The 15,277-nt window shown below is 35.1% G+C and overlaps 1 protein-coding gene across 2 annotated transcripts; it reads right to left on the bottom strand.

The window, feature by feature from the left end:
- Window positions 1-2,881: 2,881 nt before the first annotated feature.
- On the bottom strand, window positions 2,882-3,942 carry LOC106778415. 2 transcript variants are annotated; one of them, XM_022776187.1, is made up of 2 exons: window positions 3,748-3,942; window positions 2,882-3,321 (listed from the first exon to the last, which is right to left on the bottom strand). In XM_022776187.1, the coding sequence occupies exons 1-2, from the start codon at window positions 3,826-3,828 to the stop codon at window positions 3,094-3,096; spliced, it is 309 nt and encodes a 102-aa protein (XP_022631908.1). In that variant the 5' UTR covers window positions 3,829-3,942; the 3' UTR covers window positions 2,882-3,093. The 2 variants fall into 2 exon arrangements, with proteins under 2 accessions (XP_022631908.1, XP_014521859.1); XM_014666373.2 differs by having other exon boundaries at window positions 2,882-3,312; window positions 3,748-3,938.
- Between the last annotated feature and the right edge of the window lie 11,335 nt (window positions 3,943-15,277).

The following is a 15,277-nucleotide window of genomic DNA, read 5'->3' as shown; positions in this document are numbered from 1 at the left end:
AATTGTTATTATGCAAAAACTAATGAAGAAATCATGTTAAGAATGCAAAAGGGCATAAATACCTGGAACAGGAGCGGCGAAAAAGCTTGGTGCGAAAAAGGGGAATGGCAGCGGAGAGGAATGACAGGCGTTTCAAACGATTTTGATCGGCTAAAACTGTTTCTTATCGTAAAAAATGTGAAATGACCGAACAATTTTGAGTTTAAACGGTGAAGAAACTAGGGAACTGAGAGGGGTGATCGGCGGGAGAAGAAACTCGAAGTCCAACAGCGTCTGCGCGAACAAGACGATACTGTTCCAAAGTTTTATTTTTTAACTCTGATAGGGGAATCTACCGCGGTTCACTACTTAACCGCGGTATAAGATGGTTATATGCTGCGGTTTCACAACCAACCGCGACCTATACTCATTAAAAAAATAACCTAAATGGCATTTTTGAAAATTATTTTTAAACTATATATCGCGGTTCAGCGGGCAACCGCGGTATATTCCTCGAAATATTTGAAATTCATTTTAAATTTATTTCAGGTGGGAGTATCTGCCGCGGTTCTCAGAGAACCGCGGCCTATACCCTTGTAACGTTCTGAATACAACTGTCTCCCCAACTGCCTTCTGGGGAATATCAGTAAATGACGGGTGGTATATGCCGCGGTTGCTCATAGAACCGCGACATATACCCCTGTAACTTCTGAAATTCTCTGACTGATGGAGAAGTTCAAAAGTTACTGGGATATATGCCGCGGTTTCCCAGCGAACCGCGGCATATACCCCTGTAACTTCTGACATTCTCTGACTGAGTCAGCCCCTGCAATAAATTGGCAGGGGTATATGCCGCGGTTGCCCAGAGAACCACAACATATACCCCTGTTATTTAATTTTTTTTTCAGACGTGGGTCAAAGGGGATGGTTGACTGAAGGATATGCCGCGGTTCCTCTCTGAACCGCGACATATTCCTTCGATTTATTTACAGAACTGCCATCGTGCACCATTATGCTGCGGTTTCTGGTGAACCGTTGCATAATGTGCGCTGTAAAAACCCAATTTTTTACTAGTGAGATGATAGAGAAAATGTTTGAGTGAGAGAGATGAAGGAGAAATGGTTAAGAGGAATGTAGGAGGTTAGTAAGAGTTTGATTTTTTTTTTAAGTTTTGAGAATGAAAATTATTAAAATAAGGCAAGTGTTTCTGATTTTTTTTTCAATTGGAACTAGAGTAGGGATGACAGAGAAAAGGTTGGAGTAAAATAGATGAAAGAGAAAGGGTTGAGAGAAATGAGAAAGGTGAATAATGATTTGGGGGATTTCTTTTTTTATTTTTTTAATTTTGAGAATTTAAATTATTAAAATATCCTTAACCTTAAAACTTAGAATTCATGATATAAGGATATTTTTGTCTATTGAAACCCGGTACACATTGCTAAAATGTACCAAAAACAGACGTACGCAAGTTAGCAAACCCCATATATAAATCACAAATATTTTCTTTTATTGAATTGAGAAAAAAAAATACATTAAAAATTGGCTTCCAAAATCAAAGCTTTAAAAATTTTATTATTTTCTCTAGTTTTTCTTCCACTTTAAAATTTAAATCTGTCTCCTTTTTATGTTACTAAACCTGATAAGTTTTTACAAAGTGTCTTAGTATTTTTTTTCCCAACTCATAACTCACATGATTCTTCAATTTGTAAGTGTGATTTGTAGTCCTATAAATTCTAAACAATTCCTATAGACCTACCCCAAATATGGTTCTTTATCATAGTTAGCCAAAACCCCTACAATAATACATTTTGTTTTCAAAGCTACCAAAATGAACATTTTTTTTTTAAATATCAAATTAAATAAATCATCCTTGAAAAAAAAAATACACAACTTTGACTTCTGTTTCTTTTACATAACAATATATTAAAATAGTGTAAAAACCATATTTTAATAAAATGGTATCAACCTCACATGACTAATTTTTATCAAATTGGTATATAACTAGTAAGAAAATTGCACAATTTTATATTTCCACCAAAGTTATGCTGTACTTTGTGTATGTGCATAATCCTTCTCTATTAATAGTATGCGAAAAGAAGACTATGTTGTGTTTCTTAATGAAACCTAAGTTGCCAATCTACATTTTTTGGCCCACTTCTTTACTTTATGTGGTGCATCACAAGTCATGTGGGGCTGGTGACTCTCTATGGAACCAATTTCAAAATTTGGATAACAACTTCCAACCTCGAAGGAATTGGATAAGAACATAGCCTGTGGAGGGCCCCATTTCCCCTTCTTTCACAATAAAGAACACATCCAACCCAGCTACCCCAAACAGATCCTACTAAAAGAGGGGTTCTTCAATGGCCCCAAATTCTCACCCTTTTCAGTTTTATCACCAGAAAAAATGTAAAAAAAAAGGAAAAATAACATTGAATGACATGCGCAATTTCCGGTGATGTGCTTGGTTGGTTGCTTTAGTTGAACATCAATGTCCCACCACCAGTACAACATATTCACCAATGATGCACTAAACACCACACACAAACAACTAGAGCAATCATCATCCATAGAACAAAGTTCCAAACCTTTGCCTTAGAATGTCCTTTTGTTTTCACAGCAACCATAATAAAAAAAATGCCTATGACTCAGTTATTTGTAAGTCAGAAGCTCGTGTGATCTTTCAAGGTACTTCAGATTGAGAGAGTCAGAGACTAATATAATAATTTAAGATGCTACTCTCAAGGTAAAAGAAAAGAAAACTGGTTATATGACCATCATACCACACCAAATTGTATATCTGTAAAGCCTATGCTTTGTGAAGTTTCAATCATTCACACAAAGTAAAGAACTTAACTTGACCCACAAACTCAGAATTTCAATCAAATTAGCTGCAAACTCATGAGTTAACAGAATATTATAATGATAGAATAGAACTCTTTTCAAGATCCAATGAACAGACATGAATAATTTACTAAACAAAAGGCTAAAGGGTAAAGGGTTTCAAATGTCTGTAAAAACACTGACAATTAAACAATCTTTTTTTGGAATACAAGACAGCATTCACTTATTCTCTGGCTGCATATACAACAGCTAAACACAGTTTGAAGGTTCCTATTCACCCCCTTTGTACCTATTTTTAACTGATTCAACCTTTTGTTTACCTATTACAGCTTCTTCAGCACCATCGACGGCCTTGCCAAAGGTCTGACTTGGCACCCCCTTTTGGGCTTCCTTGACCTTCTTCTCCTCTGCCACCCTCTCAAATTCTTCAGCTGTGGAAGGTGCCCTCTCTTCCATCAAACCCCTCCCCTTGCTTCCTTGCCCATAATTCTGACATGCATGTTCATATTTTCATTCAACAAGTGCATCAAAATCAATCACAGTATTCATTCAAATGTCACCAATTTATGATACCCAGATAAACACTTTGCATGCTCAATTACTTTCTAACAAACCCATTTCAGTAGAGATCTCATTTTCACATCCAATAATCCAAAAATTAAACCTTTCTTGATTTCTCATGCTTTTTGAAAACTTGATCCACTTCTCGGTCTTAACAAAAGAATCATGCAATTGAACAAAACAGAATAAAAAGTTTGCACATTTACTCTGCCCTCCCACACACCCACCAGATCACAAACCAAAATTGAGTAACAAGAAACAGAAATAATCACAGAGTTCGTTCTTACCACACACAGATTAACAATCTTTTGAAACGAAGCACCGTCGTATAGAGAGAAGAGAAAGGAAGGATAAACAAAATACCTTAATGGGGTTGTAGAGAAGAGGCCTAGAGGGCTTGGCCAAGGAAGATCTTGAAAGATTGAAGAATTGGGTACCAGCCATAGTTAGCAAGAGTGAGTGTAAAAAAGCTTTTTTCGGGCTTCAGTTTTCACTACAACTGTGCTGTTGGCACATATGTAGTTGCTTCTGTTTGAGAGAGACGATGGTGATGTTGGAAAATAAATAAATATATAGAATAGAATATAATAAAAAAATAAAAATATTGGAATTTGAGACAGTAGGGACGTGTCTGTAGGTGGAAGCAAATGATAGGCACGTGGTGGTGGTGGTGGTGTCATGAGAGGCTTCATTCATGCAATCCAAATCCAACTGGACAACATTGTAGAATTTGAAGCAAAAATAGGATATGCCTCCTTTTTATATACACACAATTTTGTATGCATCTCAATCTAAGTAAATCATATGTAATCAATATAATTTATTATATTTATAATAGTGTTACCTGCTTCCGGAAACAGAAACCAAACATAAAAATAAACTGGTCAATAGTAGAATGATTCATGACATTAATAGTTGAAAATACTAAGAATATTCATGTCTAAATCTGTGCCGATTTAATATTTTTTATGATTATGTCACAACTTTGGAAAACTATTATTTTTTAATGGATGTTTTAGTTGATATGGTGGTTGATAGAAACTTTTGTCCTTGAAAAGGTGTAGTTAGAGATTCATTTTCAGTATGTGAAAACATATGTTCACAGAAAATAATTGATTTTTGGTGTATAAAAGTATTATTTTTTTTTAAATTCTTGGTAAAAGAAATTTAGTTTATGGCTTTTAAACAAGACTTGCATGACATTTATTAGCTGAGGAAAGAATGGTTTGTTTGTGACATTATTGCAGAAACTTTCTATAATGATTTATAAAATTTATTAATTATATATCTATTTTACATTGATTTTTTTGGTTATATTTCACTCTCCTGTATACTTTAATAAATTTAAAAAACTATGCAGGCAAAGAAAGAGACAAATATCAAGCTTTATAAGAATTATTTTAAGTCTTTTTAAGGTATATTTATTTGTGAAGATAGATTTGAGAATGAATATGGATATATTAGTGCATAATGGAATTTAGATGTTAGATGTCAGTTATTTTGGGCTTTTAACGTTATTTTACTAACTGACGTTTTTACCGGTGACATTAATAGGACGTCGGATTTCTGCAGGTGTGACGTCACTATAGACATCGGTTTAGGCCAAAACTCAACGTCTATAAAGACATAAACATTACACTAACCGACGTCTAAGGGCATCCTAGACGTAGGTTCAGTGACACGTCTGACGTCTATAAAGCCGTCACACATTGCATTACCCGACGTCTATGGGCATTATAGATGTTAGTCATTACATTAACCGACGTCTATGAAGTATTGTGTTTTGATGCGGTTTTTCTCGTGTCTTTGGGTAGGGTAGTAGCACCTGAGTCACTCCTAAGAACACCATATTCTCACCGTTTTCTTTTTCATTGGCAGTGGGAATGGCTCTATGCAATGACTCAGGTTCGTCTTCGGGTTGGAATGCCATGAGAGATCCAAAAAACGTAAGTTTTTCTTAGGAGGAAACTAGCAAAGGGAGAAGGTGCACTACGCTACCCAAAGACACAAGAAAAAAACTGCACCAAAACACAACGAAAACACATTTTAATCGGTTCAAATAAAAGATAATACATCAAAGATTACTTTAATCGGATTAAAAGCAAGTTTAACCATATCAAAAGAGATTAAACGCACTTGTAAATTCAATGGAACGGAGAGAAAAGTCAAGGAAGATGATGAAGTGCGCGAAATTGCTGGTTCACAATCACTGTTTTAACAAGAAATCAGACGTCGGTTGCACACGAGCCCGACGTCTATAATGGGAAAGACATCGGTGACCTCATTAATCCGACGTCTTTTTGATTTAAAAATTAATATTCGCGGGGCTTATAGACGTCGACTACTAAGGCCACTGACTTCTATATACAATTATAGACGTTAGTATGGAGGCATCCGACGTCTATATGACGGAAAGAAATGACTTTTCACTTGCCTGGCAGACATATAGACGTCGGGTATCTCCTAACCGACGTCTATATGTCTGACAGGTAGGTGAATAACCATTAATGTTCGCCATATAAACGTTAGTTTGGTGAGATCCAACGTCTACAAGGCAGAAAAGAGTGACTATTCACTAACCTGGCAGACATATAGACGACAGGGCCGTCTTAACTGACGTCTATATGTCTGACGGTAGGTGAATAACCTTTAATTTTTGCCATATAGATGTCGGGGCCCCTCCTAACTAACATCTATATGCCTGAAAGAAATGACTTTTCACCCACCTGTCAGACATATAGATGTCAGTTGGGAGACCCCCGACATCTAAAATACAATAGACGTCGGGGCACTTCCTAACTGACGTCTATATGGCCAACTTATTTACAAAAATGCCATAGGTCATCAATATACGTCGAGCTTACCCCTAATCAACGTCTAAGGGATGAGATTAATCAATGTTTTTGAATTAGTGATAGATTTAAAAGTAGAGTTTCTATTTTTTTAAAAGATATTTAAAAGTGAAAGTGAATGAATTTAAAGATAAAGTTTGTAAATATTGTAACTTATAATATATTAAAAGAAAGTTTTAATAAATAAAAAAAATAAGATTACTATTTTGTCTTTATAGTAAAAATTAATATATTATTATTTATTAATAATAATTATTATTATTAATTATAAATAATAATAATATTACTATTAATAAAAAAACTAAAAAAAAAAATAAAGCATTCTCTCATTGAAATTTGTTTCCTATTTTTCTTGAACCAGTTCCATATTTCCTAATCTCTAAACAATTTATCATTAGAATCGATTCTCTGTCCTTCTAGAATGGATTCCAATCCCTTTCCATCTTTTTTTTTATCTTCATCCATAAATGACCATCATATAGGAAAAATATTGTAAAATATCTTTTATCATCCACAAATCCTTTTTAAAGTGACGAGATGGTATCCCGAGCTTCTCTTGCAACATTTTCCCTTGCTTGAAAATCCTTAAATACGAGAATCAAATTCATCTGTATATCCTAATAGAACAAAGAATAACAGAGAAAAAGTGTCTCACAAGAACAAAAACAAAGGAAAGAATACGAGAAAATGGAATGTATTACTGTCATAGAGATGTTTGATTTATATACAAGAGCACACAGTAACAGATAACACAGTAACTATAATAACAGAAAAAAACATTTAACAGAACAAGGCTTGAATTATATACACCAACACTCTCCCTTAATTCAAGCTAAATAAGTTAGACAACACCAATTTCTTTTCTCAAAAATTCAAATCTATCACATGTTAAAGCTTTTGTAAACAAATCTGCCCATTGCTCTATAGTTTTAAAGGAGGAGAGTTCAATTCTTCCTCTATTGACCGTGTCTCTCAAGAAGTGATATTTCACTTCTATGTGTTTACTTCTCCTATGACTTACAGGATTCCTTGCCAAGTTGATAGCATAAGTATTATCCAACCTTAGCTTCACAATACTCTCCCTTACAACCTTCAATTCTGCCAACAATTCTTTGAGCCAAATACCTTGACAAGCCGCATAACATCCTGCTATATACTAAGCCTCGCAACTCTATAACGCCACTATGGTTTGCTTCTTAGAGCACCACAAGATAGGTACCTCATTCACAAAGAAAATGTATCCAGAAGTATCTTTATTCCATAGGGAAATAGGATTCCAATATCTGGTGTGCCTTTGATGTATCTCATTATGCGTTTGGCAGCAAGCACGTGACTCTTGGGTTGGTTCATGAATCTGCTTATCAATCCAACATAAAACATCAGCTCTGGTCTGCTATTGCACAAGAAACGCAATGACCCAACCATTGTTTGTACATTGTTTCGTTCACCACCTCTTTTGCATAATATATTCTCAGTTTAACATTTACTTCCAATGGACTTTTGACAACATATCATTGATCCATATTGAATCTTTCAAGCAACTCTTTCACATGCTTTTGAAATTGCATAATTAATCCAGTAGCAGTATAGGTAAATTCCATACCTAAGAAATAACTGAGCTTTCCTAGATATGTCATTTCAAACTCAGTTTTCATCAATTCTTTGAACTCTTCTGTATCTTTCTAACTTGATCTAGTCACCAAGAGATCATCTACATATAGACAAATGATCATAAGGTTTCCATCTGAACTATTTTTCACATAAACTCCATGTTCTATTGCACACTTTTCAAAACCGTGATTGAGTAGAGTTAATTTTCTTGTTCCATGCTCTGGGTGCTTGTCTCAATCCATAGAGGGCTTTCTGCAACTTATATACCTTATCCTCATTATCTCTTTCTCTGAATCCAGGAGGCTTTTGAACGTAGACTTCTTCCTTCAATGTTCCGTGCAGAAACACAGATTTAACATTCAACTGAAACATCAGCCATTTTCTAGCACATGAAACTGCAACAACCAAACGTATAGTTGATAACCTTGCCACAGGTGCAAAAACCTCAGTAAAATCAACTCCTTTTCTTTGCAGAAAGCCTTTGGCAACGAGCCTTGCTTTATACTTCAGAACGGTGCCATCTGGATTCAACTTCCTCTTGAAAACCCACTTAACTCCAATGCACTGCTTTCTAGGTGGAAGATCTACCGACCTCCACGTGTTGTTTCTCTCAATTGACCCGAGGTCCTCCATCATTGCATTCCTCCAAACTGATTGCTTCAAGGCTTCATTCACATCCACCAGTTCTGCTCCAGCCATCAGAGCTATATGATTTAGGCTCCCTTCTTCATCAATCTTTGCATTTGAATACACCTCATAATCAGAAGATCTGGATGGCTTCACCATTTGTCTCCTAGGTCTTTGAGATGCATCCCTCGACTCAATGTATGCATCCTTCGACTTAACGTTACTGTCAGAGATAGTTTCAGCTCTTTCTTGTGCAGAATCATCAATAACTCCATGCACTAGTGTCTTCTTCAAGTTTGTATGTGTATGATTCCAATCCTAGATTTCCTTCTTTAATACGATCACATCTCTACTTATGATCATCTTCTTTTTCATCAGATCATATAATTTGTATGCCCAGTAACATGATACCCCACAAACACTATTGGCTCACCTTTATCTTCCAATTTGGTCCGCTTCTGATCTGCAACATGTGTGACTGCTAGCGAACCAAATACTTTTAAATGCCTTACAAATGGCTTTGCTCCAGTCCAGATTTCTAACGACACTTTACCTTCAATATGTTTGGTAGGACACTTGTTGTGAAGATAAACAATTGTCGAGACAACCTCAGCCCAAAAGCTCTGTGGCAAATTCTTCCCTTTGAGGAGACACCTGGCCATATTCATGATGGTGCAATTTCTTCTCTCCACCAACCCATTATGTTGAGGCGTATATGGTGCAGAGATCTCATGTTTTATTCCTTTGCTTTGACAGAAATCTTCAAAAGCGTGTGAGGTGTGTTCTCCTCCACCATCGGTTCTGAGGATTTTCAATACCTTCCCACTCTCTTTTTCTACACACGTTTTAAATTTCTCAAACTTCTCTAAGGCTTCACTCTTCGTTTTGATCAAATACACCTATATCATTCGATTGTACTCATCATCAAAAACTAGAAAATACCTGTTACCAGCCAATGAAGGTACCTCAAATGGGCCACAAATATCTGAGTGTACTACTTCTAGACACTCTCTCGATCTCATCTTTATTTTTGATTGAAATGGTTTTCTAGATTGCTTGCTTGCCAAACAAGATTTACACGCATTAATTGGCAAACAGATGTGTAGCATACTTGATACCATAACCTTCTCTCCAAGTTTCTGAAGATCTCTAAAATTTAAATAACCAAAACGTAGATGCCACATCCAGCTCTTTTCAACCTTCACAGTAGACAAAGAGTTCAAATTTTCTATTACATCTAGACTCACTTGAATTGTCGTATTCTTTGAAATCTTATTGGTTAAGATCAACCTTCTGTTGCTGTCAAACAACTCAACTTTGTCATGATTTCCCATAATCACAGTGTATCCTCTTTCTACCAATTGTCCAATGATGAGGAGATTACATTTCATATGAAGCACAAACAACACACTAGAGATTACAGCTTGTGATCCATTCTTTCTGTTGATGATCACATCACCTATTCCTTCAACCATCAGAGTACTATCATCTGCGAATTTGACTTTGCTCTTCTTTGTATCATCAAAGTTTACCAGCCACTCTCTATTGCACATCATGTGATTTGAGCAACCAGAATCGAGATACCAATTCTTGTTTAAAGTCTTCATACATTCAGTGGTGGTCATTACCATTAAGGTCAATGGCTCTAAGTCTGATTCTTCTTGTACAAGGTGAACTTCTTTGCTTTAATACTTCTTCTGCTTTCCTTTGCCTGAAAAACATTCATATGAATAGTGCCTGGATTTATGGCAGTTGAAGCACTCAATGTTTCTTTTATTTTTCTTCTTCAAACTCTTCTCAGATTTGCTTTCATTCTCTGTTGAATCAGATCTTTCATTTGGTTCATTTGCATTATTATTATTTTTCTTCCATTTTCCTTTTCCTGGTTTCCCCTTCCACTTCTTAAATTTCTTTTTCTCATCGCTCGTGAAATGCTGAACCTTCAGAGCTTGCTCATCATGCTTGACAGGATTCCTATAAAACAACCTCATTTCATGCGCTTTTAGAAAACTTTGTAGTTCCTCTATCTTCAACATTTCAAGACCTTTGGATTCTTCTATTGCCACCACAATGTAATCAAATCGTTAAGGTAGAGATCACATAATTTTCTCCACTATCATGAGATCACTGATATATTCACCACAACCTTTCATTTGGTTAGTAATTGACAAAACCTTATTAAAATACTCACTCACCTTATCACTTTCTTCCATCTGCAAAAGTTTGTATTACCTTCTCAACATTTAAAGTTTCACCTTCTTGATCTTTTCTCCACCAGCATGACATCGCACCAATATGCCACAAGCTTCTCTTGCTATTCCAACAGTCTGAATTTTCTCAAAGTGCATGTCATCCACACATTGATGGGTAATGAACAATGCTTTATCATTTTTTTTCTTAAAAGCTTCCTTTTGCTCCTCTGTGTCACCACCAAGATCAGGCTCATATCCCCTTTCTTCCACAACATCACTAACATCTTGATAATGAAACAAGACCCTCATATGTGCACTCTACCTGCTCCAGTTTTTGTTTGTGAGAACAGGAAAACTTGTTGTAGGAATATTAGCCATGACACAACTTCTCTTTCTTGCCCAAGAACTGCCTTATTGCCTTCCTTCCGCAGTGTTTCAACCACTCCCTTCAGCCATCCCAGTGTCACTGTGAATATTGAAACACGCGCCCTAGATCTTTCTTAGACCTGGCTCTGGATACCACTGATAGAACAAAGACTAACCGAGAAGAAGTGTCTCACAGGAACATAAACAAAGGAAAGAATACGAGAAAAAGGAATGTATTACTGTCATAGAGATGTTTAATTTATATACAAGAGCACACAATAGCACAGTAAATATAATAACAGAAAAAACGTTTAACAGAACAAACAAGGCTAGAATTATATACACCAACATATCCATCATTGCCAATTCTTGCTAACAATAAATTCACAAATACAAACACAACATTAAAGTTTCAATGGTTTCGTAACCAATGAATATATTAATATATAGGTTCACTTTGTTAAGATTGCTAAGGAAAATATTAAGATTAAAAAATTAAGTAAAAGTATAACATTATGAATTTTGTTGATAAATGATTTGTCTAAAGGTATGATAAGATTAATATTAATATGCATTAATTATTTTATATTTGTTTTTAATAATAAAATTATAGTAGAAGTCTTACCTTTATTTAGAATTTGTGAATAAAAATAAATTAAATACATTTTTTTCTTTAACCTTTCAAAATGTATTTTAAAGACAAATTTATGAAATTTTAAAATGGAAAATGATACTTTGATGACAAATTTTTGACACCGAACACGTGTCACGTTGTCATTGGTCGACGTTTAAGAAAATAAAAAAAAAATGACGTGGATTAGTGGAGGGGTATGAAAGAAAGGGGAAGGAAACATTCAGAATTCAAATTTCATTTTCAGAGATTGAGAAAGAAACCATAGAGAGAGAAACTCTCCCTCCCAACAAGAAAATCTCCGTCACGTTTCCACCGTCGTTCGCCGTTAAACGGCCACCAGAGGACGACCCAGAGGCTCTGCCACCGATCATCTTCGCGTCTCTTCCCACAAGTCACGCATCTTCCCAGTCGTCCCGTTTTCACCGCCGACGACCCAGAGGCTCTGCCAACGCCCTTGCCGATAACGGTCAGGCCATTGTGGCCGTCGTTCCCTCCGTGCTGTCTCCTTTCGCCGGCGTGGCTTGCTTTCTCATTCCGTCGTCTTACCCTGCCTTTGGCGAGGTAGGTCTATTTTCGATNTTTTGTTATATACTAAATGGAAAATTGTAATGGCATGCTACCTTGATTGTGTTTATGATGCATTATGAATTTGTTGATGGTTGATTAAGTTCAAAGGTATTTCAAAGTTGATTTTGATAATTATTGTACTATATGAACTGATGTGAACTTGTTGCTCTATTTAGAGTGTTGTAATGGTTGTGATGGTGTTGTAATTGGTTGTGATGGTGTTGCTCTGTTATCATAATGCACTTCAAAAAATAGGAAACAATTTTAAGTTTGATGATATTTCATATTCATGCTTAAGGTCATATGAAAGCACGTGACTTTTCTTTTTTGATGCTACAATCTTCCTGTATGCGTTGAAGATTGCTTTTCTTGTCGTTTTTGTTCTGCATTTGGGTCGAACAAGTACATGCATGCCAGAGACAATAAAAAAGAACATAATTTGTAAAAAAAAATTAAAAGAAAATTGATTGCTTAGCTGATGTATTTCTTTCTACTTTGAGGTCATTTCATCACAAAACAACCAAGAGAAGAGATTGGACAGTTCCTTAAAATTTGATATTAAGTTCATCGTTCTAGGATTGTGATGGGTTTTTTCCGAAGGAGTCATTAGAGAAAAACTATGATTGTGTCTGGTTTGTTACTTTTTAATTATTTGTTGTTACATGGTTAACTTTTGGTAATATAAACTTCAGAAAATAGGAAACAATTTTAAGTTTATGGGATGTTCATAATTGGCTCTTTGGTACATTCCTTGGAAATGTTGTCTTTATGTTCAAGACAAGCCTGTCCGCTTTGGACAAGTTGTTGGCTAGCCAACCGTCTTCTGATTTGTCGTGGTCTTTCTCCGAGAGATTTCCTGAGACCAAATTGCAGGGTCCTGGTTTCTCACTTAACTTGTATGCTTGGAAGAGCCAATAGATATGCATAAATCCATCACATATAGAGTATTAACAGACTTCTCAGTGATATTTGGTTTATCAACCGTGTGATCGAAACATTGTTGAGTAAAAATGAGTGCTTTTGTTTCTCTCATTCCATTGTCAAATTCATGTCCTGTTTAGTTGAGTCGAGCTATTTGAACAGATCAAAAAAAATTTTTTCCCTCTGAAATGGCTGTACATTTGTCTTCAATTGGCAACTTTATGGTTCATATTACTAAGAATACAAACTTTACAGTATGTTTATTCAATTACATCTCTATTCTGTTTAAATCAATAAGTATTACCTACTTTTCCCTGTTCTGGGTCTTCATATGTTTTGACTTTAGTATTTTACTGACAATTGATGATTCATTCCATGAAGCACGCAAGGCTTTTACATTATATTGCTAACACCCAGGTACTAAGAAGGCCATAACATTGAAAAACTGGTAAACTTAGCATGCCGGCGGCCACGGTAGCCTGACCGTTATCGGCAAGGGCGCTGGCAGAGCCTCTGGGTCGTCGATGGTGGAAACGGGACGACTGGGAAGATACGCGACTTCTGGGAAGAGACGCGAAGATGATCGGCGGCAGAGCCTCTGGGTCGTCCTCCGGTGGCCATTTAACGGCGAACGACGGTGGAAACGTGACGGGGATTTTCTCGATGGGAGGGAGAGTTTCTCTCTCTATGGTTTCTTTCTCAATATCTGAAAATGAAATTTGAATTCTGAATGTTTCCTTCCCCTTTCTTTTAGACCCCTCCACTAATTCACGTCATTTTTTATTTTTTTTATTTTCTTAAACGTCGACCAATGACAATGTGACACGTGTCCGGTGTAAAAAAATTGTCATCTTGAAGGTGTCAAAGTATCATTTTCCTTTTAAAATAGACAATTAAAGAGTTAAATATATTTTTGGTTCCTAAATTATATTTTAATTTTGATTTTCGTCTCTATGAAACTTTGATCGTTTGCATCTTCTCTTTTTTGAAAGTCTCGGATTTAGTCGGACGTTAATTTCTTTTATGTGACTAACGGTGTGCACATTCTTAAGACACCTACACAGTAAATGTTTGAAATTAAATTGAAATTAGGGTTTAATAACGTTCATTTTTTGTGCTAGATTTGGAAATAGAATGAACGAGAACAACAAAGAAAACTCCACAAATTACATCTATGGGAAGAAATGTTCTTTGTGGATGCAGGACTTGGGATTCCAAAATTTGTATATAAGATGTGCCTAGAGGAGTGCCAATCAACCGAGCCACTAGGTTTAAGAATAAGGCGAGATGCTTGAATCTAGTGACCGATGAATCATTTATAAAAGAATAAGATTTTGGATAGATTATTCATCAATTTAGTGGTTGGCGGATTACTAATCAAATTTGTATAGAGAATACATGATAAATTACTCAAATTAAACACGAAATGAAGAAATCTATGTTTAATGAATGAAAACGAGAATAACATAAATATAATTTGTGGAGTTCGCTTATCACCCAATGACCCATTTGTAACAATTTGACTTTTTTTAGTATTTTTTTTTTCTAAAAAAAAACAATATTAATCTAAAATGAAATCAATCATTTTTAACACGATAAGTTAATTTTTACGTTTCCACACTAAAGTGAGATATATGACTTTATTATTTGTCCATTTGGTGATCATTCATTTGTTAAATCCTATTTTCAATTTAATTTCAAAGTATACATGTCTTGAAAACGTGACATATCATAAAGAAAAAACTAACTCGTTAATTTTATAAAAATAAATTTGAAACTTTTAAAAAAGAATAAGATAAATCAAAGTTAAAAAATAAAACTTAAATCACATAATAAATTAAAATGAAAAATATATTAATCCTAATTTAGAAAACGAATTCCCAAATAAATCTTTATTTCTCCACCTACCATACTCGCACTACTTTTAAATTAATCAAATTATACGTATAACTTTTGGAGATAAACAAAACAACAAATATTCTGTTCTTAAAAGTTGACAAAATAGTAATTCAAATATCACATTTAAAAAAAACATTATTTCAAATATATTAATGACAAATAACATTAATATAAATAAAAAGATAAATCTATTACTATTTATTTACCCTCAACTGAAGCACATA

This window comes from Vigna radiata, unplaced genomic scaffold (genome assembly GCF_000741045.1).
Source record: "Vigna radiata var. radiata cultivar VC1973A unplaced genomic scaffold, Vradiata_ver6 scaffold_335, whole genome shotgun sequence".
Classification (NCBI taxonomy): domain Eukaryota; kingdom Viridiplantae; phylum Streptophyta; class Magnoliopsida; order Fabales; family Fabaceae; genus Vigna; species Vigna radiata.
This window is presented reverse-complemented; position numbering and strand designations above follow the sequence as displayed.

Excerpts from the sequence above, each read along its gene's own strand:
- LOC106778415 (XM_022776187.1), bottom strand. The coding sequence starts at position 3,828 with ATGGCTGGTACCCAATTCTTCAATCTTTCAAGATCTTCCTTGGCCAAG. Across the intron at positions 3,322-3,747 it reads TTCTCTACAACCCCATTAAG|GCATGTCAGAATTATGGGCA; the intron begins GTATTTTGTTTA and ends AAATATGAACAT.